This window comes from Rhinolophus sinicus, chromosome 3 (genome assembly GCF_057876585.1).
Source record: "Rhinolophus sinicus isolate RSI-liver-muscle chromosome 3, RSI-T2T, whole genome shotgun sequence".
NCBI lineage: Eukaryota > Metazoa > Chordata > Mammalia > Chiroptera > Rhinolophidae > Rhinolophus > Rhinolophus sinicus.
Window position 1 is genome coordinate 199,980,880 of NC_142503.1, and position 19,661 is coordinate 200,000,540.

Sequence of the window (19,661 nt, forward strand, 5' to 3'; positions counted from 1 at the left end):
GGTGACAAGTGAAGGGTGTCGGGTGCAGTGTCATTGGGTGCACTTTTCACATTGACTAAAAGTGACAAAACTCCCCCAGGACAGAACTGTTCCCATACTTTAAAGAAACCGACACTGAGTCTCGTGTGAGTTCAGCCAGCTGGCCGTCCTGTCAGCTCATCCCAGCGTGAAGATGAGGCCCCCTGCGCAGCGGGTCCTGGGGGGCGGGGGCACGCGGGTGGTCACCGCACTGCAGACCGCTTGTGTGGCCTTTGTTACAAGCAGGGTTTTCCATGTCCAGGGTTCGTAGGTAACAGGTGACAGTAGGGTGTGTGTAGGTTGCTCTCAGACCTGTCAGAGAGAGGGTGGCGCTGGCCCCTGAAAGTGTCTGTGCGTCACTGCAGGTGCACAGGGGGAGCTGTGTGATGGTCGCAGTCATGGCCCCAATTCCCAGCCTGTTCCCAGCGCCCGTCGCCCCTTGACGCCCCTTGATGCTGGAAGCTGGTTGAATGGGAAGCTTGTGGCCAAGCCGCTCCTGCCCACCCCCCACAGGCCTTCCCTGCCCTGTGACCCCAGAGTGGTGGCCAGAGATGCCTGCCCTCTCTGCTGGCCGCCACTGGGCCCTTCATGTGCGGCAATTCCGGTGATCTCTCGGGCACAACTGATGCCCCGAGGCTTCCCTTAGGCCACTATGGGCCACCCTGTGAGGATGGGGATGGCCACCTCTCCTCCAGGGTCCTCAGCCGCCTGGGTTTGGGGCCACATGTCCCCCCTGAGGCCTGCTGTTGTCAACGGTAGCACCGCCTTCACCCGCAGTGTCGTGGTGGTGGTCCTCCATGACCGGCCTGGCATCGTGCAAGCCGGTGGGCAACGTCCGGCAGAGGACAGGGTGGACTGACCCTTAAACACAGCTGGGTCCCGAGGTGGGTTATTTCAGCCCAAGGGGGTGGGGAGAGAGGCAGGACCCCAACTCATACCCGGGGCGGGGGGTGGCGTGGCGCCTCCAGGGCCCACAGCTCTGTCCGTCCCTGTGCACTGAGCAAGTGGCCCGGGCCTGTCATTCTGTGCCCACCACAGACGTGTCTGGCCTCAGCACCTCCGCTGCCCTCCCGGTTGGTCCGGAGCTCAGACTCCTTGTGGGACCTCCTGCCCAGACCTCAGCCTCCACAGCGTGTCCCTCCCCTTGGGGCACTCAGTCTGGGAAAGGCTGGGGCAAGCCCTGAGGCCCTCTTTTCCTTCCAGACGCGAGCTGGGTAAGTCCCAGGGGCTCCTTTGCTTTGTGAGCGTTTGTGATGAGTGAGGGATCTGTCACCCAAGCCCACTTCTCAGCCCAAGACGGTGGTTCTGTCTTCCGTTTGCAAATCTCGATAGTTGTGTTTTCTCCAAAGTAGAAAGTGTCCACTGGGGTCCAGGTGAGATGAGGCTCCATGTCAGCAGGTGTCCTGGTCATCATGCCTGTCTGTCCAGGCAGTGCTCGTTGTCACCAGGGAGCCAGGGCCAGCGGCGGGCAGGGAGGCGAGACCCAGAAGCATCCTGGGGCGTTCTCCTTGGCCGCAGGCGACCAGGCGGGCAGGCTGTCGGTGCGCTTTGCGGAGGCCGAGCAGTGCTTACATTTCATTCCGCTGCTGCTGCTGTGTCTAGTCTGTCTTGTGAACTCTCGAGAAGACAAAGGTTCAAGTCCAGGATGGCTGTCCACTCCTGCAGTTCTGCTGGGTGGTTTTCATAACCCAGTCCCCTTAGGCAAGTAAGATAAACCCTTCAACAGCAAACTCAATGACTTAATTGGTAAACACAAAAGCGGCATTATTTCAAGGATTTCTATAAGAATTCTCTCTAGGATAACATCTGTGATAAAGGAAGTATGTAAATCCACATAGATGATGGTGTAACATTTTTAGAATCGCATTCTTTCTCTGACGGCACCCCTCTCCGTTCAGTCCTGTTACCCAAAAACAAAGACCAAAGAAGGCTAGTCTCTCACTTGACTCTGTATTTTTAATCTGCCTGTTTTAAAAACCGCCATGTGTGGGAGCCGCTCGCTGAGGACCCATCTTGACAGTCCAAGTGATTGTGACCAGTGATTCACGTCCTGTATTTTTCTGCTCTTCTAAGAAACAACAACAAAAAGACAGTGTAAGTTATTGCTCAGCAATAATCGTGTTGTTAATATGTTAACAACATGTCTCATTTTCTGACAGCATTACCATGTTTTATATTTTTGTTTACTGTATATTGTGTGCGGTTTTATTTGGTATTTATTTGTGTTTTGAGGTCTTGCAATGTTTTTGTGTTTCTGATGCTAATGATTACAGTTTGTAAGAGTGTAGAATGCAAACCTGAAATGCTAAACTGTCTCATTAGAGGAAAATAAACCTGACTAAGGAGCCTGTCTGTCTGTCCATCACACTCTCTCGGGTGTGGGGCGTGGCCTGGGTGTGGGTGAGGGGGCCTCACTACTGCTGGGGACCCCCGGGCTCTTCCGTCAGAAGTGACCTGGGCCCATGCAACGACCCGGGTGATCGCTCAGAAGGGCCCCCACCTGCCGGAAGGCTCTGCAGTCACCGTGTTGAAATTCCTCATTTTTGAGAAAGGGGTCCTGCGTGCTCACTGTGCCCTGGACCCTGCCAGATGTGTAGCCAGCCCGTCCCCTGGCACCGCTCTGACCTGGAGTCCTGGGAGCCCGTGCCCTGGCAGCCCCGCTCTCGACCCTGTGGCTTGGTCCAGAGCAAGCAAGGTGGCCCTCACGTCCCAGAGGCCAAGTGACGCCACGGACCTGGGCTCCTGTGCCAGTTGCACCACTGTCGGCTGTGGGACTTTGGGCTCTTTGAGCCTCAGTTTCCTCATCGGCCAAATGGAAGGACGCAATGAGGTGGTTATTAAGACTCCATCCCAGTGCTCACATAACGAATGGTCGGGGGTGCCCCTGGCAGCCACTCCTGGTGGGAGTGTTAGAGCGTCCTGGCCAACACTGCCCCTCCCCAGCTCAGTTCCAGTGTGGACAGCCTCCCATTTCCCAGGTGGTCGTGGGGTCCCACACAGTAGCAGGAAGCCCTGTGTCTCCCTTGAGCTTCCTCCAAATCATCAGGTGTGGGGGCCACTTCCTAGCACTGGTACGGAGGCCCAGGAAGCCCCTGGATCACGACGCTAACCCACTTCTGAGTCACGGCCGTGCGCTGCTCCCTCCCAAGGTCTAGGCCTGGCCGGAGGTCCTGCACGGCCTTCTCAGGGCTCACCGCTGCCTAGCAGCTGCACTGCTCCTACGTCCCTACGCTGGAGCCCATGACCCCCAGCTCTTGTGACACAGGCCACCCAGGAGCTGCCGGCCCCTCCACCTGGGCCGTCCTGAGTCCACGCAGCCCTGCCCTCCATCCACTTTCCTTCGGCAGGTGCTGAGCGCCATCCTGGGTGGCCCAGAGCCCCAGCGTCCATGGGATTCCCAGCTGCACTGGGGCCCACTCCACCACCCACTCCAGAACTGCAGAACTGGACCTTTTCCTGTCACCCTTTGGAGTAGTTTCCCAAGTCCCACAGGACAGGAAATTGGCAATACACCCCAGGATGAGGCCCACAGCCGCTGGGCACGTCTGGGCCAGAGGCGCCTGTGGGGACCAGCAGAGCCGCTGCAGCCCAGGCTTGTCCCGCAGCAGAAAGCATGTGCCATGGGCCCGGGTGTCCGAACAGCTCCTCCCAGGAGCCTGGCGCCCCCACCCGAGGACCGACCGACCTCCGGGGGACTGTAGCACAGACTGTGGACCAGCTCAGCCTCCGCCTTGGTCCATGGGTCAGCGGTGGGGACAGTGGCTCTCCCGACGAGCTCAGGCTGCCAGGGCCAGGCAGCTTGTTGCGACCCTTGCCTCCCTTGCCTTGGGGACGGGTGGGGGCCGCTGTCTTCTGATATCTGTGATGAAATGAGACTTGTGCTGAGCCAAGGAGCAGGTCATGCAAAGGCCCTGCAGTGCTGCTGGCTCTCGGCCACCATTGGTTTATTCTGCTCCCCGAAGTGGTGACGTCCCACAGGACCGAGGACCAGGCCGGGGAGGGGGCCCGAGTCAATAGCCCAACTACTTGGCCAGAGAAGCCCGTATTCTGAAAGATCTGTTTCAAGTAAGAAAAGCGCCGCCTGGAGAGGAGGCGGCCCTGGAGCCTGCCGCACACTTGGCTGGTCTTTCATGTGACTGCCTGACGCTGCACTCACATCTGCTCACGTGCATTACTGGAGTCCCAGATGGTGAATGCCTCCTGTGTCATCTCGATGTCATCTGGTCGTGAAGCGTCCTGGGGTGTCTCCAGCTCCCGAGAGCAGACAGCGCGCACTCCACGCCGGAATCCACGGTGCCAAAAACAGCACCAGAGGCCAGCGGAAGAAGCACTATCACCCTCGGTGCCCTGACCCCGCCACAAAGGTCACAGCCTGTGTCCCTCAAGGGCTCGGGTGTCTTGCAGGATTTACCATGCACCCGGGTCACCAACAAGAAAGAGGTGGAGGGGAAGCGTTGAGTGACGGAGCCTGCGGGACCCAGCCTTGATTCCCACTGACCCTAGATGCCAGGGTCCACCTTGGAGAAGGGCAGAGCTCAGAAGCCCACGCAGCTCCTCCCCTCCCCGCCAGGGCCCAGGGAGCCAGGGGCTGGGCTGGTAGCTGGCAGGGGGCAGAGGCCTGGATACAGGACCAGAAGGCCTCCCCGGGCCATGTAGGGAGCCCATCCCCACCCCTGGGCACCTCTCTGGGTGTCCACTTGTCTGTACAAGGGCGGCATGAGGAACGTGTGACAGGCACTCTGCATTGGGGGTGTGTACTTGGCGGTGGTGGCCACAGGCCTGTCAGGAAACACCCCATGGTGACCTTAGCCTGCAGGGCTGGTGGCTGGGCGCTGGACCTGCCCCTAGGTTATTCAGCTGAGAGGCCTCCCCCAGGGACAGGCACCCTCAGGGTGGAGGACCACACAGTGACTGGTGGCACTGGGCTCCAAGGCTCCCCCATCTCTCCTGCCCCTGTGGAGTTTGGGACTAAGTCTCATCCACTCACATGTCCTGGCCCAGCCAGTCCCAGGGAGGGACAATGAGGGTTTTGGGAGCCCTGGGCCAGCACCCCTGACCTCTCGTCATGGCTTCCTCCTGCCCCAGAGACCTATGACTCCCCCAACAACCCTCCCCTCAGTACAAAAACAGGCGGGCGGGTGATCCTCCCACCCAGAAGCAGGACCGCAGCGGGCCTCTGGCTGGACCCTGGTAAGAACCCTCCCCACCTTGACATGGGAGTTGGTGACTCACTGGGGGCAGCTCCCCGGTCAGTGCCCCTGAGGCCCTCGCTGCCCTGGGATATCCTCTAACCATTGTCCGCAGGTGGAAAAGGGATGGATGATGCCCTGGGCTGAGGGTCTCCTGGTGCTGCCCCAGGCCAGGGCAGCAGTGGGAAGGGGCGCCAGGCCTCACGTCACCCTGGAGCCCTGTGAGGTGGAATAAAACAGAGGCTAAGTGAATCATGCGGCCTCACACAGCATGCAGACCCAGGACAGCCTGTGTGAGCCTGGCCCCAAGGCTGCAGGCCATGGCTGGGGCGGGGAGAGGGGGTGAGGGGCCTGCCCATCTAGGCTGACAGGTGGCCAGCTCAGCCCCATCCAGGCCAGGCGGAGACCCAGCTCACTTCACACACCTCTCGGCACCCCCTCATGTGCAGGGAACCCAAGCACCAGCAGCAGCGTGCCCCAGCACTCCCCCCGCCCCCTCCCCCCGCCCTGCCTTTGGGGAGTGGCAGCTGTCTCCTGTGCTCCAGTCAGTACATGCGAATGCCTGGGGGGGGGGCAAGATGGCCTCTCTGAGGAACCCCCTTTGTGCAGAGACCCGAGTAAAGGGAAGCCCTGCAAAGAGGGGCCCCCCTCATTCTCCACAGCCCCTACGTCTCCTCTTCCAGTGTCCAGGAATAGAACCAGGCAGGCTGGAGCCTCAGTCCCTCCAGAGGGACCCTAAGGCCCAGAGAAGTGCGGGGACCGACCCAAGGTCACACAGCAAGTCACCGACAAAGGTGAGGAGGAACTGGAGGGGGTGCATCTGTCCCCACAGAGTTGAGAAAATGGGGGCAGGGGAGGGGGAGAGGGAAGGGTGACATCCGTGGCCCTGGGAGTAGGGGGACCATGGCTGGGGCAGGTCTGCCCACCCCCACCCCCCAGGGCAGCAGGGCTGTCACTCTTGGTACTCTCACCCTGGGCCCTGTGATTGGTGCAGAGACCAAGATGAGACCACTGCCAGGGCAGTGGGGGTCTAGCTGTCCCAGGCCACCTTCCCTACCACGTGGAGAAGGCTGAGCACAGGAAAACCAACAGCGGGAGCGGTCAAGCCCAGACAGAGCGAGACAGACCACAAGACCACCCAGCCCAAGCCCCTGGGGCCAGCCTTGCTGAGACAGCTGCTCTGTGGGATTTCCTAGTAACGAAGAAACTCTTTAGGACTTGGCATGTCTCCCAATTCCCAGTGAGGTCCTGACCGATTTGGAAGCATATGCCCACCTTGTACCTGGGTGTCCAGGGCACCTGAGCAACAGGTGAAAACGGCACCTGCAGCATGGCCTAGCACGGCTCTGCTCCTGAGTCATTCCAGGGACCCTTTGCAGCCTGGGCCTGGCATGAGCTCCTGTCTGGGCCCCCCTCTGATAGCTGATCCACCTCCAGCCTCTGCTCAAGGATGCCCCTTTCAGGACAGAGCGATGACCGCCAATACCCCATGGCCAACCAGCCCCGATTCCCCCTGTCTGTCACCTTCACTCCACCCTCCACACTGTGCCTACAGCTGTGACATCAGCCTTCTTGTCTTGGCTTTAAGGCTGCCTCTTTCAGGAAGCCTTCCTTGACTGCCCAGATGGTTTTGCTGCCCTCTGCAGACAGCGCAGTCTCTGGGAATGGCATGCCCAGCTGGGGCCACAGTGATCAGAGTTCGGTTTCCCCTAGCCCCACCCATCCCAGAGCCTCCCTTCGGCCCAGCCCTCAGAGCAGTCCACTTCCTGTGTCAAGAGACACAGGCCCCCAGCCTTGGGCAGGCCCACCTGGCCTTTCAGGCTTGGCTATGGTGCTCTGGGCCCAGGGGTGAAGTTCGCTGAGCCCCTAAGCTCTGTGCATTGAGAGCCCGAGGTGGGGTGGTGGGAGGAGGTGAGGGGAACAGGGCCAGCCTCTCCTGAGTGGAGGCCCAATTAACAGAGGAGTGGAGGCCCAACTTTTCCAGTGAGAAACAAGACAAAGGGCAAAACAGATGTAACCCCAAACAGCCCCTTTGTTCCTGGTCGGTCGGGCTACAGAGGATGGAACCTCCTGTGAGCCCAGCAGGCAGGCAAGGCCAAACTCCCTCCCCTCTGGGCAGAGCTGGCACCTCTGAGCCTCTGAGAACAGGTGCCCCATCCCAGCAGGACAAAGTGCGGGGAAGGGGAGGGATGCTGATGAGCTCACTCCTTCCCAGAGAAGCCACTGCCCCAACCCAGGGCGCAGAGGTGAGCGCACCCCTGCAGCAGTCTCCATCCTTGTGTGGGAGAAGCTGAGACCCCTCAGAGTGAAGGGTACTAGTGACGGGAGGTTCGCAGGGGGGGTGGGGATGCAGGAGAGGGCAGCATGACCTGGAAGGAGGAAGGCCCTCGGGTTTCCAAGGCTGAGTAGTTCTTCGCCCACAGTCCTCCATTGTACACCCGCCTCCATCCAGCCCTCTGGAGTCCCGGTCCTACCAGGCCAGGAGGCAGGAGGTCCCTGCCTGAAAGAAGAGTGGACACCCAGCCTCACCAGGTGGACAGACTGGGTGCTGCCCAGCCCCAGAACAGAGAAGCGGGAGCCCAAAGGTTGTTTACTTGCCCCCCAACACACCCATTGCCCGGGGCAGGTGGATCCTGACCACCCCACTTCCTGGGCACCCAAGGTCCTCAGATCCTGGAGGAGGAGGAGCGAGGCCCCGCAGGCGCCTCACAGGGGCCTGGAGACTCTGCCCAGGCGGGTCTGAAGGTAAATGCGTAACTGTCCTGGTGGCCCCCACCCCGCCAGGTCACGTGGGCTCCGCGGGGCAAAGTCCTGGTTGGCGGCTTGGAGCGAGGGGCGGCGAGATGGGCGCGCTGGGCCGGGTCCTGCTGTGGCTGCAGCTCTGCGGTAAGCGAGGCGCACTGATGGGGCCAGCACGGCAGCGGGGCCGACCAAGACTGAGGTTCCCCCGAGATGTGGGCGGCCCGGGTCCCACCGGCGCAACCCCAGCCGGCGGCGCGGGAGGCGTGGAGCCCGGGGCCAGACCCACCGCGGGGGCTGCGCTCCTTGGCTCGGGCGCGGTCTTCCCTGCGAAAGGTAGCGTCTGCGTGCGGGAGTCTGCGAGGCGCCGCAGCGTGCCTCAGTTTCCCCGTCCCGAGCGTGCCGCTGACCCTCCGTCAGAGCACCAGGCCAGCGCGTGTCTTCGGTGCCCGCCCCCAACGTCCGGGAGCTCTAAAAACTGCAGCCCCGTCCCTGTCCCCCTCTCTGAAGTCCCTCGCGGGTCCCTCAGGACACAGCTCTGGTTCAGAGCCCTCCTGGCCTGTCCCCGCCAGCCCTCACCCCCTTGTATTTGGCAGAGACCACTGTCCCATTCACCTCCGTCCTTGATTGTCACAATCTTTGCCCAGCCGGGTCTTTTGCTCCAGCACCGGGCAAAACTGGGGGGCGGGGCAAAGAGACGATCTTTCTCGACTCCCGAGAGGAGGGCACGTTTGAGTGGGCTCTGCAGATCCAGTAGGAGTTCGTCAGGGCCGGGGCGGGGCTCCCGCGGGGTCTGATCTGCCGCCGGGAGGCGAGGCCTGGTCTGGGCCGCCTCCGGGACCCCATCTGCGCCCGGCTGTATGACCCGCTCCGGCAGCTGCGCCTCTCTGGGCGAGATCGTCCTCCCTGAGGGACGGGACTTCTGGGATGGAACCCAGATGCTGCAGGCACAGGGAGCATTCAGTCGCTCCCTCCCTAGCGCTGACCCGGGCCGCCTACAAAATCTGGGTGCCCAACACCGACTTCGACACTGCCGCCAACTGGAGCCAGAACCGGACCCCGTGCGTGGGAGCCGCTGCGGAGTTCCCTGCGGACAAGGTCCCTGGGGCCCCCACTGGGGTTGGGGGAAATTGGCCCCTCGGACCCGCGTGGTCCCGGGGGTGGGGTCCCAGTAGGGTCCACCGCTGATGCCGCTTTTCCTTGCAGATGGTGTCAGTCCTGGTGCGACAAGGTCACAGCGTCACCAACATGGTGAGGGGCGGCTGCGCCGCGGGGGTGGGTGGAGGCAGAGGACCGTGCACGCCTCTGGATGGGCTTCTGGGAGGTCGGGGAAAACCACATGAGAGGCACTCACTCCCCTCAAGACTTTCCCTGTCCTGGTTCCAGAATCCTCCCCATCAGAACTCTACCGGGAGCTTTCTCTCAAACCGCTGCCCAGAACCCTGGTGTCCAGGCAACGATGGGAATTAGGGGAAAACAGGTTCCATAACCACCTAACATGGGAAATGCTGCAACCTGCACTTGCCTGGAGCTTCTCACAGTATTAAAGGCTCTGATAAGGCCAGTGAGAAAGACTCCGGCTATCTATTAAAAGTTGGTCAGCAAGCTGCCCAAATGCCCCTTTCCAGCTAAGGCTAAGAATGGGTTTCACATTTTTTAATGGGGAAAAATATCAAAAGAACACTATTTTGTGGTTAGTGAAAATTGTGTGGAATTCAAACTTCAGTGTCCGTAAATTATTTTATCAAACACAGTCCACCCATCCGGTCACTACATCTATGGCCACTATCACACCAAAACGGCAGAGTTGAGTAGCTGTGACAAAACCGCCTGCGCAGCAAAGCTTAGAATATTCACTGTCAGGCCCATTGCTGAAACGGCGGCCCATCCCTAATTTGAAGCATCAAATTAGGGGTCTCAGGGCCCACTGGTGGTGGAGCTGTCCCACCCCAGGGCCCAGCACTCCCTGGGCTGGATCATTGTCCTGTCACCTGCGGACCTGCCATCGTGTCACAGAGTGAGGGTCACTGATTCCAAGCAAGAGTGGAACTAACAGGGGTGTTCTCTGCGTATGGGTACCAGGGTTGGGGTCCTCACCAGAGGCCACTGGATTTGTGTGGGTGACTGGGGGCCATCTGGTGACCCCACCTGCCTAATCTCCTGCAGGGTCTGGGGATCCCAGGCCTTATGTCCACTCTGAGGCTACTCCATCAACTGATGATTTTCAAAAAACGGCATGAATTCTGGGAGCCTGGCCAACTGGGGGCCTGGCTGGGGGCATCAGGAGACTTCCTGGGGAGGGGGCATCAGACAGAGGCTGGTTGTCCCATCCCGGCAGACCCGGGGTCAGGCAGCCCTTCCACATTTGTCCAATGCAATGACTAAGGTGTGGCGGCGTCAGAGGCTTGGGGGGAGCGGCTGGACCCAGCGCGCCGCCCCCACAGCTCACGGTAACCCTGGCAACCAGGTAGCGGCCTGGAGCAGGTGGGGGATCCGAGGGCAAGGGAGTCAGTTGGGGTGGGGTGCTGGAGCCCAGGGCCCTCCTGTCCAACTTCATTCCTTTGATGATTTGGAAGAGTTTGGGAGACAACATTCACTCATTGCCAGACAGGCCCCTCCATCCGCCCTTCCATTCCCCAGCCGCCCCTCCTCCCTTTTGGGGATTCCAGGCACCCATATCCCAGTGCACGTCCCCTGGGGCACCCCCTCACCTCCCCAACCTCTTCTCAGCATTGATGCCTCCTCAGAGAAGCTGGTGGGAACTTCAAGGGGCCCAGGGACCTGGGGCAATGGCCCAGGGGTCCCCGCAGGAGCTGGGGCAGGGTGGATGGACACAGCGTTGCCTGAGGCCCCTCACATCCCCACTGCACGGGGGTCCCCACCTCCACGACCCCCAGAGCCTAGCATTGTCCTGCAGCACATATGTCACCCTAGTCACAGACGCGGGGACAGCAGTGTTAATTTGTTTTTCTCAGGTTTTAGTTTGTATTTCTAGGACTTCCTTCCTCCTGAGCTCCCCTTCCATTTCTACCCTTTGTCCAGTTTTCTTGTTTGGGGGAAACTCCTATTTTCTATCCATCAATCCACTATTGGTCATCTCACTGTGAACTTTGCACGCGCTGCCCTTCACTGAACAAAAACACCATTATATTCTATCAAATGAACATCTGATGCCTTTTAACTGTGTTTTGCTGTTTTGTTTAAGAATCCCTCGCCTGCTCCTCAGTCACAACCGTAAACAAGCATATATTTATTATGTCTGTTGAGTCAGTCTTGCCATCAAGGGCGCATGTTTGAGTGGGGTGCTAGCTAGGGAACCAGCTTTATTTTTCTTCTTAGAATGCACCCAATTTCCCACATCCTCCCCGAAACCAGAAGCCTTGCCCTTGGAATGGGTGCTGCCATCACTCGTCACCAGACGCAGCTCTCTCTGAGCGTCCCTTTCAGTCTCTCCCTATGTCCTGCCGGCACCATGCTGTCATGCTGTGGCTCTGTGGGACGTCTTAATATCCATCCACACAACTCGCCCCCTTCGCTCTTCTGTTACAAGGTCAACTAGTACTCTGTGGACATGAGTGTCACGGAGAATTGTGGAGCAGGTTTGTCAGGTAACAACGTCACCACCATCACCACCACCAAAAGCCGGGGCTTTTTTTTTTTTTTTAAGATTTTATTGGGGAAGGGGAACAGGACTTTATTGAGGAACAGTGTGTACCTTCCAGGCCTTTTTTTTTCCAAGTCAAGTTGTTGTCCTTTCAATCTTAGTTGTGGAGGGCGCAGCTCAGCTCCAGGTCAGTTGCCGTTGCTAGTTGCAGGGGGCACAGCCCACCATCCCTCGTGGGAGTCGAACCGGCAACCTTGTGGTTGAGAGGACGCACTCCAACCAACTGAGCCATCCGGGAGCTCAGCAGCAGCTCAGCTCAAGGTGCCGTGTTCAATTTTAGTTGCAGGGGGCGCTGCCCACCATCCCTTGCGGGACTCGAGGAATTGAACTGGCAACCTTGTGGTTGAGAGCCCACTGGCCCATGTGGGCATTGAACCCGCAGCCTTTGGAGTTAGGAGCATGGAGCTCTGAACGCCTGAGCCACCGGGCCGGCCAAAGCCGGGGTTTTTGATTGGGAAGGATCAACAGCTTTATACTAGCAAGTTATCCATTCAAGGGCATGGACTTTCTCCACGTATTCCGGATCTACCAGTTTTTAAGTGGTCCCCATAGAGGTCTTGTACAGTGTTAGTTCATAGATATTTTATAGTTGGTTTCTATTGTGAATGGAGCTTAGTTTTTAAAAATTGTGTTCTCTAGTTGTGTTTTTTTTTTTTTTTGTAAATAATGACAGCTGTTCCTTTTCCCTTTCAGTCCTAACTCCTGTTATCTCTTCTCCTTTCCTTATAGCATTGTCCAGGACCTGTACCCCTATGTTAACGAAAGTGAGCGCACTTGTTTTGTTCCAATGTCAAAGAGAAGGCATGTCAAGTTTCTCCATTGAGCGTAGGGCTTTGGTACATTCACTTTATTAAATTGTAGAAATTCTACTGCTAGTTTGCTAGCAGTTTTTTAAAAAATCATAACTAGGTTGTTGAACTCCTTCAGTTTTTTTCTACATGGACTGAGATGTGATTTTCTCCCCTCCTGTAGCCAGTTAATGGCGTATCTGAGATTGAACCATCCTTGCGAGATTGGCGTCCTCCTGGCACCATCCTGCAGGTGCACCTCAGTGTTGCCACTTCTTCACACGTCCCTCTTCTTCAAGAGTCTTGTCTTCCCTGGCATACTGACTTTCCCAGTACAAGACTTCACTGCCATCTACTGGGACGCCCTTCTATAGACCACCGGGAAGGCCCCAGTCCTTCCTGCCTGTGTTCCTGGGACATGATCCCTTTGCCCACCATGTATTTTTAAAACACACTATTGGATCTAGTCAACTAAGATTTTATTTAGGATTTTTGCATCTGCATTTATTTATAAATGAAATGAGCCTGTAATTTTCTTCTTTTGGATTGTCCTTCATTTGGTTTTGGAATCAAGATCACATTGGCCTCATAAAATGGACTGGGCAATTTCCGTTATTTTTTCTGTTTTCCAGAACAATTTCCGTAAAAAGAAATGGTTCCCTGAGAGTTTAGTATACTTTACCTGTAAAAACATTTGGTCTGGAGATTTTGAAAATAGGAGGTCTTTGAATAATATTTTAGTCTCTTTAATGCTTTCTGGTGTATTCAAATTCTCTATGGCTTCTGGTGCCAATAATGGTGTTTTAAATTTTTCTAGAATTTTACATATTTCATCCAGGTTTTCATGTTTGGCCCTCCTTTTGATTGCTTAAAATTTTCAATATCTGTATCTACCCTTGACAAGCAAGTTCTATAGTGTATGCCCCTGTCCTTTTGGTTTCCTCCTCCCTTGTCACATTTAGTACTAACTTTTTAAAAATTTAAAAAGTCAACAATAAGTTTTACCAAACCATTTCATCACCTTTACCTCCCATATCTCTTCACAGTTTCTGGACATCTTTCCTTCTCACTTTCTCCAAGCCTGTTTTCGGGATAGGTCTTTGTATAGCAACCATCTGACGTCTTTTATGCTTGAGGATATTTTTATTATGCTCTTGAAGTTGAATGGAAGTTTGTCTGGATATAAAATTTTGATGGAAAGTTCTTCTTTTAGTATACAAAATATTATTCTGTTGTCTTTTTGTGTCGTTGTGGTTGCTGAGAAACCTGATTCCAATTTTCTTTTCTTTTCTTTTCTGGGTGATCTGTTCTTTCTCTCTGAAGCTTTTATAATATTCTCAGTGTCTTTCATATTCATAAGCATACTGTCGCGTGTCTAAGTGTGACTTCCCTTATTTCCCATTTGGCACTCAATGGGACCTTTCAATCTCAAGTTTCCCAGTTTTCTTTAAATCTGGAAAATTCACCTTCATTGTTTCTTTCAATATTTTCTCTTCTCTCCCACCCCTTGTATCTGAATTTTGACACTTTGACCTTGACCCCCCATCTTTCCTGATTTCTCTCTCTCTCAGTCCTTTCCTGCTATCTTCTGGAGAGTTTCTTAATAGAAATACTTAAGTTACTAGGTGTTCTTCAGCTGGATCAATCCTCATGTTTCTCTTACCGTTGGGGTGGCCAGTTAGCTCAGTTGGTTACAGCATGGTGCTAATAACACCAAGGTTGCCAGTTCGATCCCCACATGGGGCACTGTGAGCTGTACCCTCCTTAAAAGAAAAAAAAAGTATCTTACCTGTTGTGCTCTTCCTCTCAAGTATTGTTTTTCATGATTTATTTATATTTTTTCCTTTGGTTCTTTTAAAAAATGAGTTCGTGTTTCACCCTGCTAATACCTGCACTCTTCCTGAGGCATACCGTGTCCATCTGTCCCCATGGCTCACCCTGGGCCTGTGGGTGGCGCTGCCTTGTGGTCAGTGCTGTGCCTTCGGGTGTGGTGGGAGTTGATCTGTGACCTCACATGCCCCCAGGGGTCAGCCTCTTGGTCAGGTCCTGTGCTTGGAGATGGGCTGAAGAGCAGGCCCTGCCCACCAAGTTGGGACAGGAGGCTGGGCCCTGGGTGGGTGCCCCTTGACGAGGCAGAACCCCTCATGACCCCTGCACTGAGCCGCTCCCTTGGCTCAGCACTCACCTCCATCCCCAACCCTGGGGGTCGAAAGGAGGGGTGGGGATCCTGGGGCTTGGAGGGGAGGCGGCCTGTCAGTCCCTCTCCTGGCTTTCCTGCTGCAGTATTTCCTCTGACCTCTGAGGCCAGGGCTGTGGCTGGGCTTCTGTGGTGAACTGGCTGCCCAAGCTGGAGGGGAGACGGGTGACACCGAGGCCCCTATCCTCCCTGCCACCCCTGGCATCCCTTCTCTTCCCATCTGCAGCCTACACCTCTCCTTCACAAGGTTCAGGGCTGCCTTTAGATTTCCCAGTGGCTTGGGTTCCTGGAACCCGTGAACCCTTGGCTTGTACACTTTTCTCAGGGATGAAAGAGGGGTGGGGGGAGCAACAGCCCTGGCAAGTGTCACCCTGCCCCAAACTCTCCATGTTCCCAGGTCTCAGGGTTGGTCCTGCTCCTCAGCCTGCTCCCTTCGACCTATTTGACCCCCAGCCAGGGTGAGGAGCACCCAGGCCCAGACTTCACCTGCCTGCTCCCTTGCGGTCTAGGTTCTCTTTGCCAGCGGTGGGGGGTGGGGGCAGGTGGGGGGGTTGGGGAGTGAGCGCAGATTGGGACCTTCGCGCACGCCCTGGACCACTGCGTAGCGCCGCCTCAGCCTGCGTTTCCTGCAGCTACTGCCGCTGGACGGGGAATTTGTCCTGGCCTCAGGAGCTGGATTCAGCGCCTCACACACCAGCTCGGACCCAGACTGTAGCACAGGTGAGAGGGCCGGGTTCTGTGTGGGAGCGTCTTCTGATTGGAGGGCATGTCTGGGGGGCAGGGCCAGGTTGGAGGATTGGGGTCTAGGGGAGGGGCTTGGATGGGGGCCTGTCTCAATGAGGGGCCTGGACAGAGGGCACGTCTTGGGGGCGGAAGCGTGCCTTAGGGGCCGGGTCTGGGCGGTGGACTTGTTCCCTGTGGAGCTCAGGGACGCGCACCTGCCCAGGTGCCCCAGCGCTCTTCCTCGACCCGGACCGCTTCTCGTGGCACGACCCGCGCTCGTGGCGCTCCCGCGATGAGGTGCATGGCCTCTTCTCTGTGGATGCCGAACGCGTGCCCTGCCGTCACGACGACGTCGTCTTTCCGCCCAACGCCTCCTTCCGGGTTGGCCTGGGCGCCCGCACCATTCGCGTCCGCAGCATCTGGGCTCTGGGCCAGGTGAGTGGGGCGCGCAAAAACGCGGCAGGGGCTAGGATCTCAGCTCCGAGCCTTTGCCCTGGCAGGGCCCCTCCCCAGAGCGCCTGCCACCCCTGTAGTATGGACACGTGGTTTCTGAGCGGTCCCGATATTGTCCCCTTCTCGGGCTGGCTCCGCTGGCGACCTGGCCACCGCAGAAGTACACGGTCAACGAGGACCTGATGGCCTTCCTGGAGTCCCGCGCCGGCCGCCTGCACTTCCACGGGCCCGGCGCGCTGAGCGTGGACCCCGAGGCCTGCGCTGACCCGTCGGGCTGCCTCTGCGGCAACTCTGAGGTGAGCGCGGCCCGCAGCAGAGCAGCCTGGGCACCGCGCGGGGATGGGCTCGGGCCGCTTGGCCCAGCCGTCTCCGGCTCGCTCGCCTCTCGGGGTGCAGGCCTCTCTCGCTAAGGTCTGCCCCACGAGCTCTGGGCGCTGACCCCGCTTCCCGCCTCCAGGCGCAGCCACGGATTTGCGCAGCCCTGCTCCAGCCCCTGGGCGGCCGCTGCCCCTCCGCCGCCTGCCACGACGCTCTCCGGCCCGAGGGGCAGTGCTGCGACCTCTGTGGTGAGCGGCCTCGCCTGGTCCCTGCTTACTGGGACGGCCTGACCATCCTGGCTCGTCCCCAGCCCCAGTTTTCCTACCGGTCCTGGGCCCGCGATGCTAACCCCTACCCTCCTGCCGCAGGAGCCATCCTCTCGCTGACCCACGGCCCAGCCTTTGACCTGGAGCGGTACCGGGCGCGGCTGCTGCACGACTTCCTGACTTTGGTAATGGGGCCGCGCGCCCACCCCGGTCCCCTTCGGAGCCCCCTGCTGGGACCTGCCGCTCCGCAGGGACCCCGAGGCCCCACCCCGCCTCCTCACTGACGAGTCCACTCTCCGCCCACCTGTCCACCATTTGGCTCTGCTCGCAACCAACGTCCCCGCAGGTCTGAGGGGCCGAGTTCCCGGGCCAACCCTGTCCCGCTCCCCAGCCCCAGTACCAGGGCCTGCAAATGGCCGTGTCCAAGGTGCTGCGCCCGCCCCGGCCCCGCGAGGCCACGGGCCCGGAGGCCGACACAGAGGTCCAGGTGGTGCTGGCGGAGACCGGGCCCGAGACGGGCGTCGCGGGGCGGCTGGCCCGGGTCCTGCTGGCGGACGTCGCCGAGCACGGTAACCGCGGGCGCCCCGCCGGCTCCCCACCCCTGCCCCGCCTCGCGCCGCCGGGGAGAGAATGAGCCCCGCCCTCCGTTGCAGGCGAGGCGCTCGGGGTCCTGTCGGCGACGCTCCGCGAGTCCGGCGCGCCTATCGGGGGCGGTTCGGCGGCGGGACTGGAGAGGCCAGGGTCGGGCGCGGGCCTGGCGGGCGCGGTGGCGGCCGCGCTGCTCCTGCTGCTGCTGGCGCTGTCGGCGGGGGCGCTGTTGCTGCACCGCGCGGGCAGGCTCAGGTGCGCGAACCGCGGGGGCGACGGTACGCGGGGCGGGGCCTCGGGCGGGGCTCAGGTGCGCGGGGCGTGCGCGGCTCAAGAGAGGCCCCACTTTCAGGTGGAAGAAGAACGAGGAGGCGGCCGACGGGCCGGCGGGGGCGCCCCTGGGCTTCCAAAACCCGATGTTCAACGTGGCAGGCTCGGTGGAGCTGGTGAGGGGGCTGCGGGAGTGGGGGGGGGGGCCTCCGGGCGGGGCTTGGCGCTCGGCTCCCCCTGACTCTGCGCCCCTGCAGACCCCGGCCTCACAGGTGGACGCCAGGTACACCAGCCAGATTTACTTCGTTAACCCGCTGTTTGCAGAGGCCGAGGCCTGAGCGGCCGCGTGACACTCCCTCCCCCCTCCCACCCCGGCGTCGTCCCGCCGAGTGTGCGGGTCCCTGGCCCTGCGGAATCCCTGCTCGGTCTGCCCGCTCCTCCGCCTGTCCCGCCAAGCACAGGGTGGCCTTGTGCAATAAAGGGTTTCTGTAAGCTGATGTCCATGGGCACACCGCCTGCTGTCTCCCATCCCTTGCCCACCCTGGTGGGAGCTGGGAGGGCCGGCCGCACCCGCATGGGTCACAGTCGGACGGGAGGGGAGGCCCTCAGCCTGTCCCCAGCCGCTGGGGGCAGCCCTGAGCACTATATGTTGGCCCTCGCTGGAGGCTTTCTGTCCTGTGCTGGAGGAGCACTTCTAGGGGAAAGGGGGAGGTGTGGGGACAGAGCCAGGAGTGCAGTTTCCAGGCTCTCGCCCTCACGTGGGAAGGTGCTCACTTGGGTAGTAAATGGCCATCAACTGTGATTGGATGGCCATCAGCTATGGCTAGTTGGCCGTCAGCTGTAACCAGTGAGCCATTGGCTACTAATATAACTGCGGTGGCTAGGCTAGCAGAAAATGGGGGCTAGCAAGAAGATGGTGGCTGGCAAGCGGATTGTGGATTACGGATTGCAGAGAGGCTGATTGCAATTAGCACAGGGGAATTGCAATTAGCAAGTGAAGTTGGGATGGTGGGTTGCGGATTGTTTGGTTCCTGTTTCCTGTCTCCAACCCAGCTGCCAGCGAGAATATAGCGGTATGACTCCCCTATCTATGGCTCCGTGGGTGTCCCTTTTTGGCCTCACCATATCCTGCGTTCTTATGTGGGGAACGGGACCAGAGACCCTGCATGACACCCTGCATAACAGGAGGTGACTGGCACCAGGGAGGCTGAAGCACTGGTGAGGGTGGAGAAAGGCTGCCTGCTACGCAACCCCTCCCCCTTCCCCCATTTCCAAGTGGCTCAGGCCCAAGCTGCAGGGGACAGGGACAGCCAGGTGGACACGACATCCACCAGATTGGACAGACTGGGCTGCTCAGAGTGGGGGTCCCAGGAACACTGTCCCAGAGGGACCGGGTGGGCTGATCCCTCCTGCTAGGGGTGGGAGGCCGTAAGCCCCACACAGTGGTGGAGCGTGTGACGAATGCTGGCAGGTGGCAGCCTGGGGGTGCTGGGTTTCCATCACTGCAAGGCCAGGCCTTGCCCTCCCCATTCTGATTGTGGCTCTGACCTGGGGGTGGGTGCCAGGGCTGAGCAGCCCCAAGTAGGACACCCAGCCAACACCTGACAGGGCAGCAGTGCGAAGGTAACCACTCGGTGGGATGCGTGAAGTACTCCCAAGTGCCCGGCTTGAACTGTCACCAAGCGACCTTTCTGTGTAACCAGCATCTGGGTCTGGAAACATCAGCAGCCCCACCCCAGCACTCTGCTGGCTTCTGACTATGGATTAGTTTTTAAAAGCCCATCACCAGAGCCACGCTTTGTGGCCAGGACCTGTCTGATGCCCCATGGTCTGTGTGGTTGTCACTCGGTGCTGTGTAGTGTTCCATGTGTGAATACCACTCACTGTGCTACAATAGTTCGTATTTCAGCTTTAAAAAACGGCAGATACTTGAACTCATGTTTCAGACCCATGACAGGTGTCCTGGCCTCGTGCAGCACAGACATCAAACTGGGGGCGAAGATCTAACCCATGTGACCCCGAAGCCTGGCTGCCTGCAGCCGCCTCCCTCCCCCAGCACCCTCCACGCTGGTTGTTGCTTTCCCAGTTGCCGCAATTTCACACAGGTGTTTCTGAAAGCCTTCACCTGTGCCTGTGGTCTCTGCTGCTCCCGGGCTCCTTAGCGGGCACGTGGCAAGACTGTCATCTGTCCCTTGGGAGGGCAGGGCTGTTGTGATTTGCCAAGACAATGGGAGCACCTGGGATGGGAACCCTTCTGGGTGGCACTTTGGAGCCAGCACTCCTGTCATGTCCCATTCCTTCCCCAGGGTGCCCGCGGAGGCCCCAGCAAGACGGGCTGACTGCAGTGGAGAGGGGCTCCACGCTGCAGCAGAGGGCAGGGCCGCTGGTTTAGGCCGCTGACCACGGGCTGGGCCAAGCTGACTGGCACAGAGCCTCAGGGACAGTGCC

General features: G+C 58.9%; 1 protein-coding gene across 2 annotated transcripts; it reads left to right on the forward strand.

The window, feature by feature from the left end:
* Positions 1-7,972: 7,972 nt before the first annotated feature.
* Positions 7,973-17,710, forward strand: AMN (amnion associated transmembrane protein). 2 transcript variants are annotated; one of them, XM_074326889.2, is made up of 12 exons: positions 7,973-8,093; positions 8,926-9,044; positions 9,153-9,197; positions 15,228-15,315; positions 15,542-15,753; positions 15,930-16,067; positions 16,229-16,337; positions 16,458-16,540; positions 16,747-16,924; positions 17,009-17,198; positions 17,296-17,389; positions 17,471-17,710. In XM_074326889.2, exons 1-12 carry the CDS (start codon positions 8,051-8,053, stop codon positions 17,549-17,551), a joined length of 1,380 nt encoding a protein of 459 aa, XP_074182990.2. In that variant the 5' UTR covers positions 7,973-8,050; the 3' UTR covers positions 17,552-17,710. The 2 variants fall into 2 exon arrangements, with proteins under 2 accessions (XP_074182990.2, XP_074182991.2); XM_074326890.2 differs by lacking the exon at positions 17,009-17,198 and having other exon boundaries at positions 7,992-8,093.
* The last annotated feature ends 1,951 nt before the right edge of the window (positions 17,711-19,661 follow it).

Excerpts from the sequence above, each read along its gene's own strand:
- AMN (XM_074326889.2), top strand. The coding sequence starts at position 8,051 with ATGGGCGCGCTGGGCCGGGTCCTGCTGTGGCTGCAGCTCTGCG. Across the intron at positions 9,198-15,227 it reads GTCACAGCGTCACCAACATG|CTACTGCCGCTGGACGGGGA; the intron begins GTGAGGGGCGGC and ends CGTTTCCTGCAG. Across the intron at positions 16,925-17,008 it reads GGCGGACGTCGCCGAGCACG|GCGAGGCGCTCGGGGTCCTG; the intron begins GTAACCGCGGGC and ends CCTCCGTTGCAG.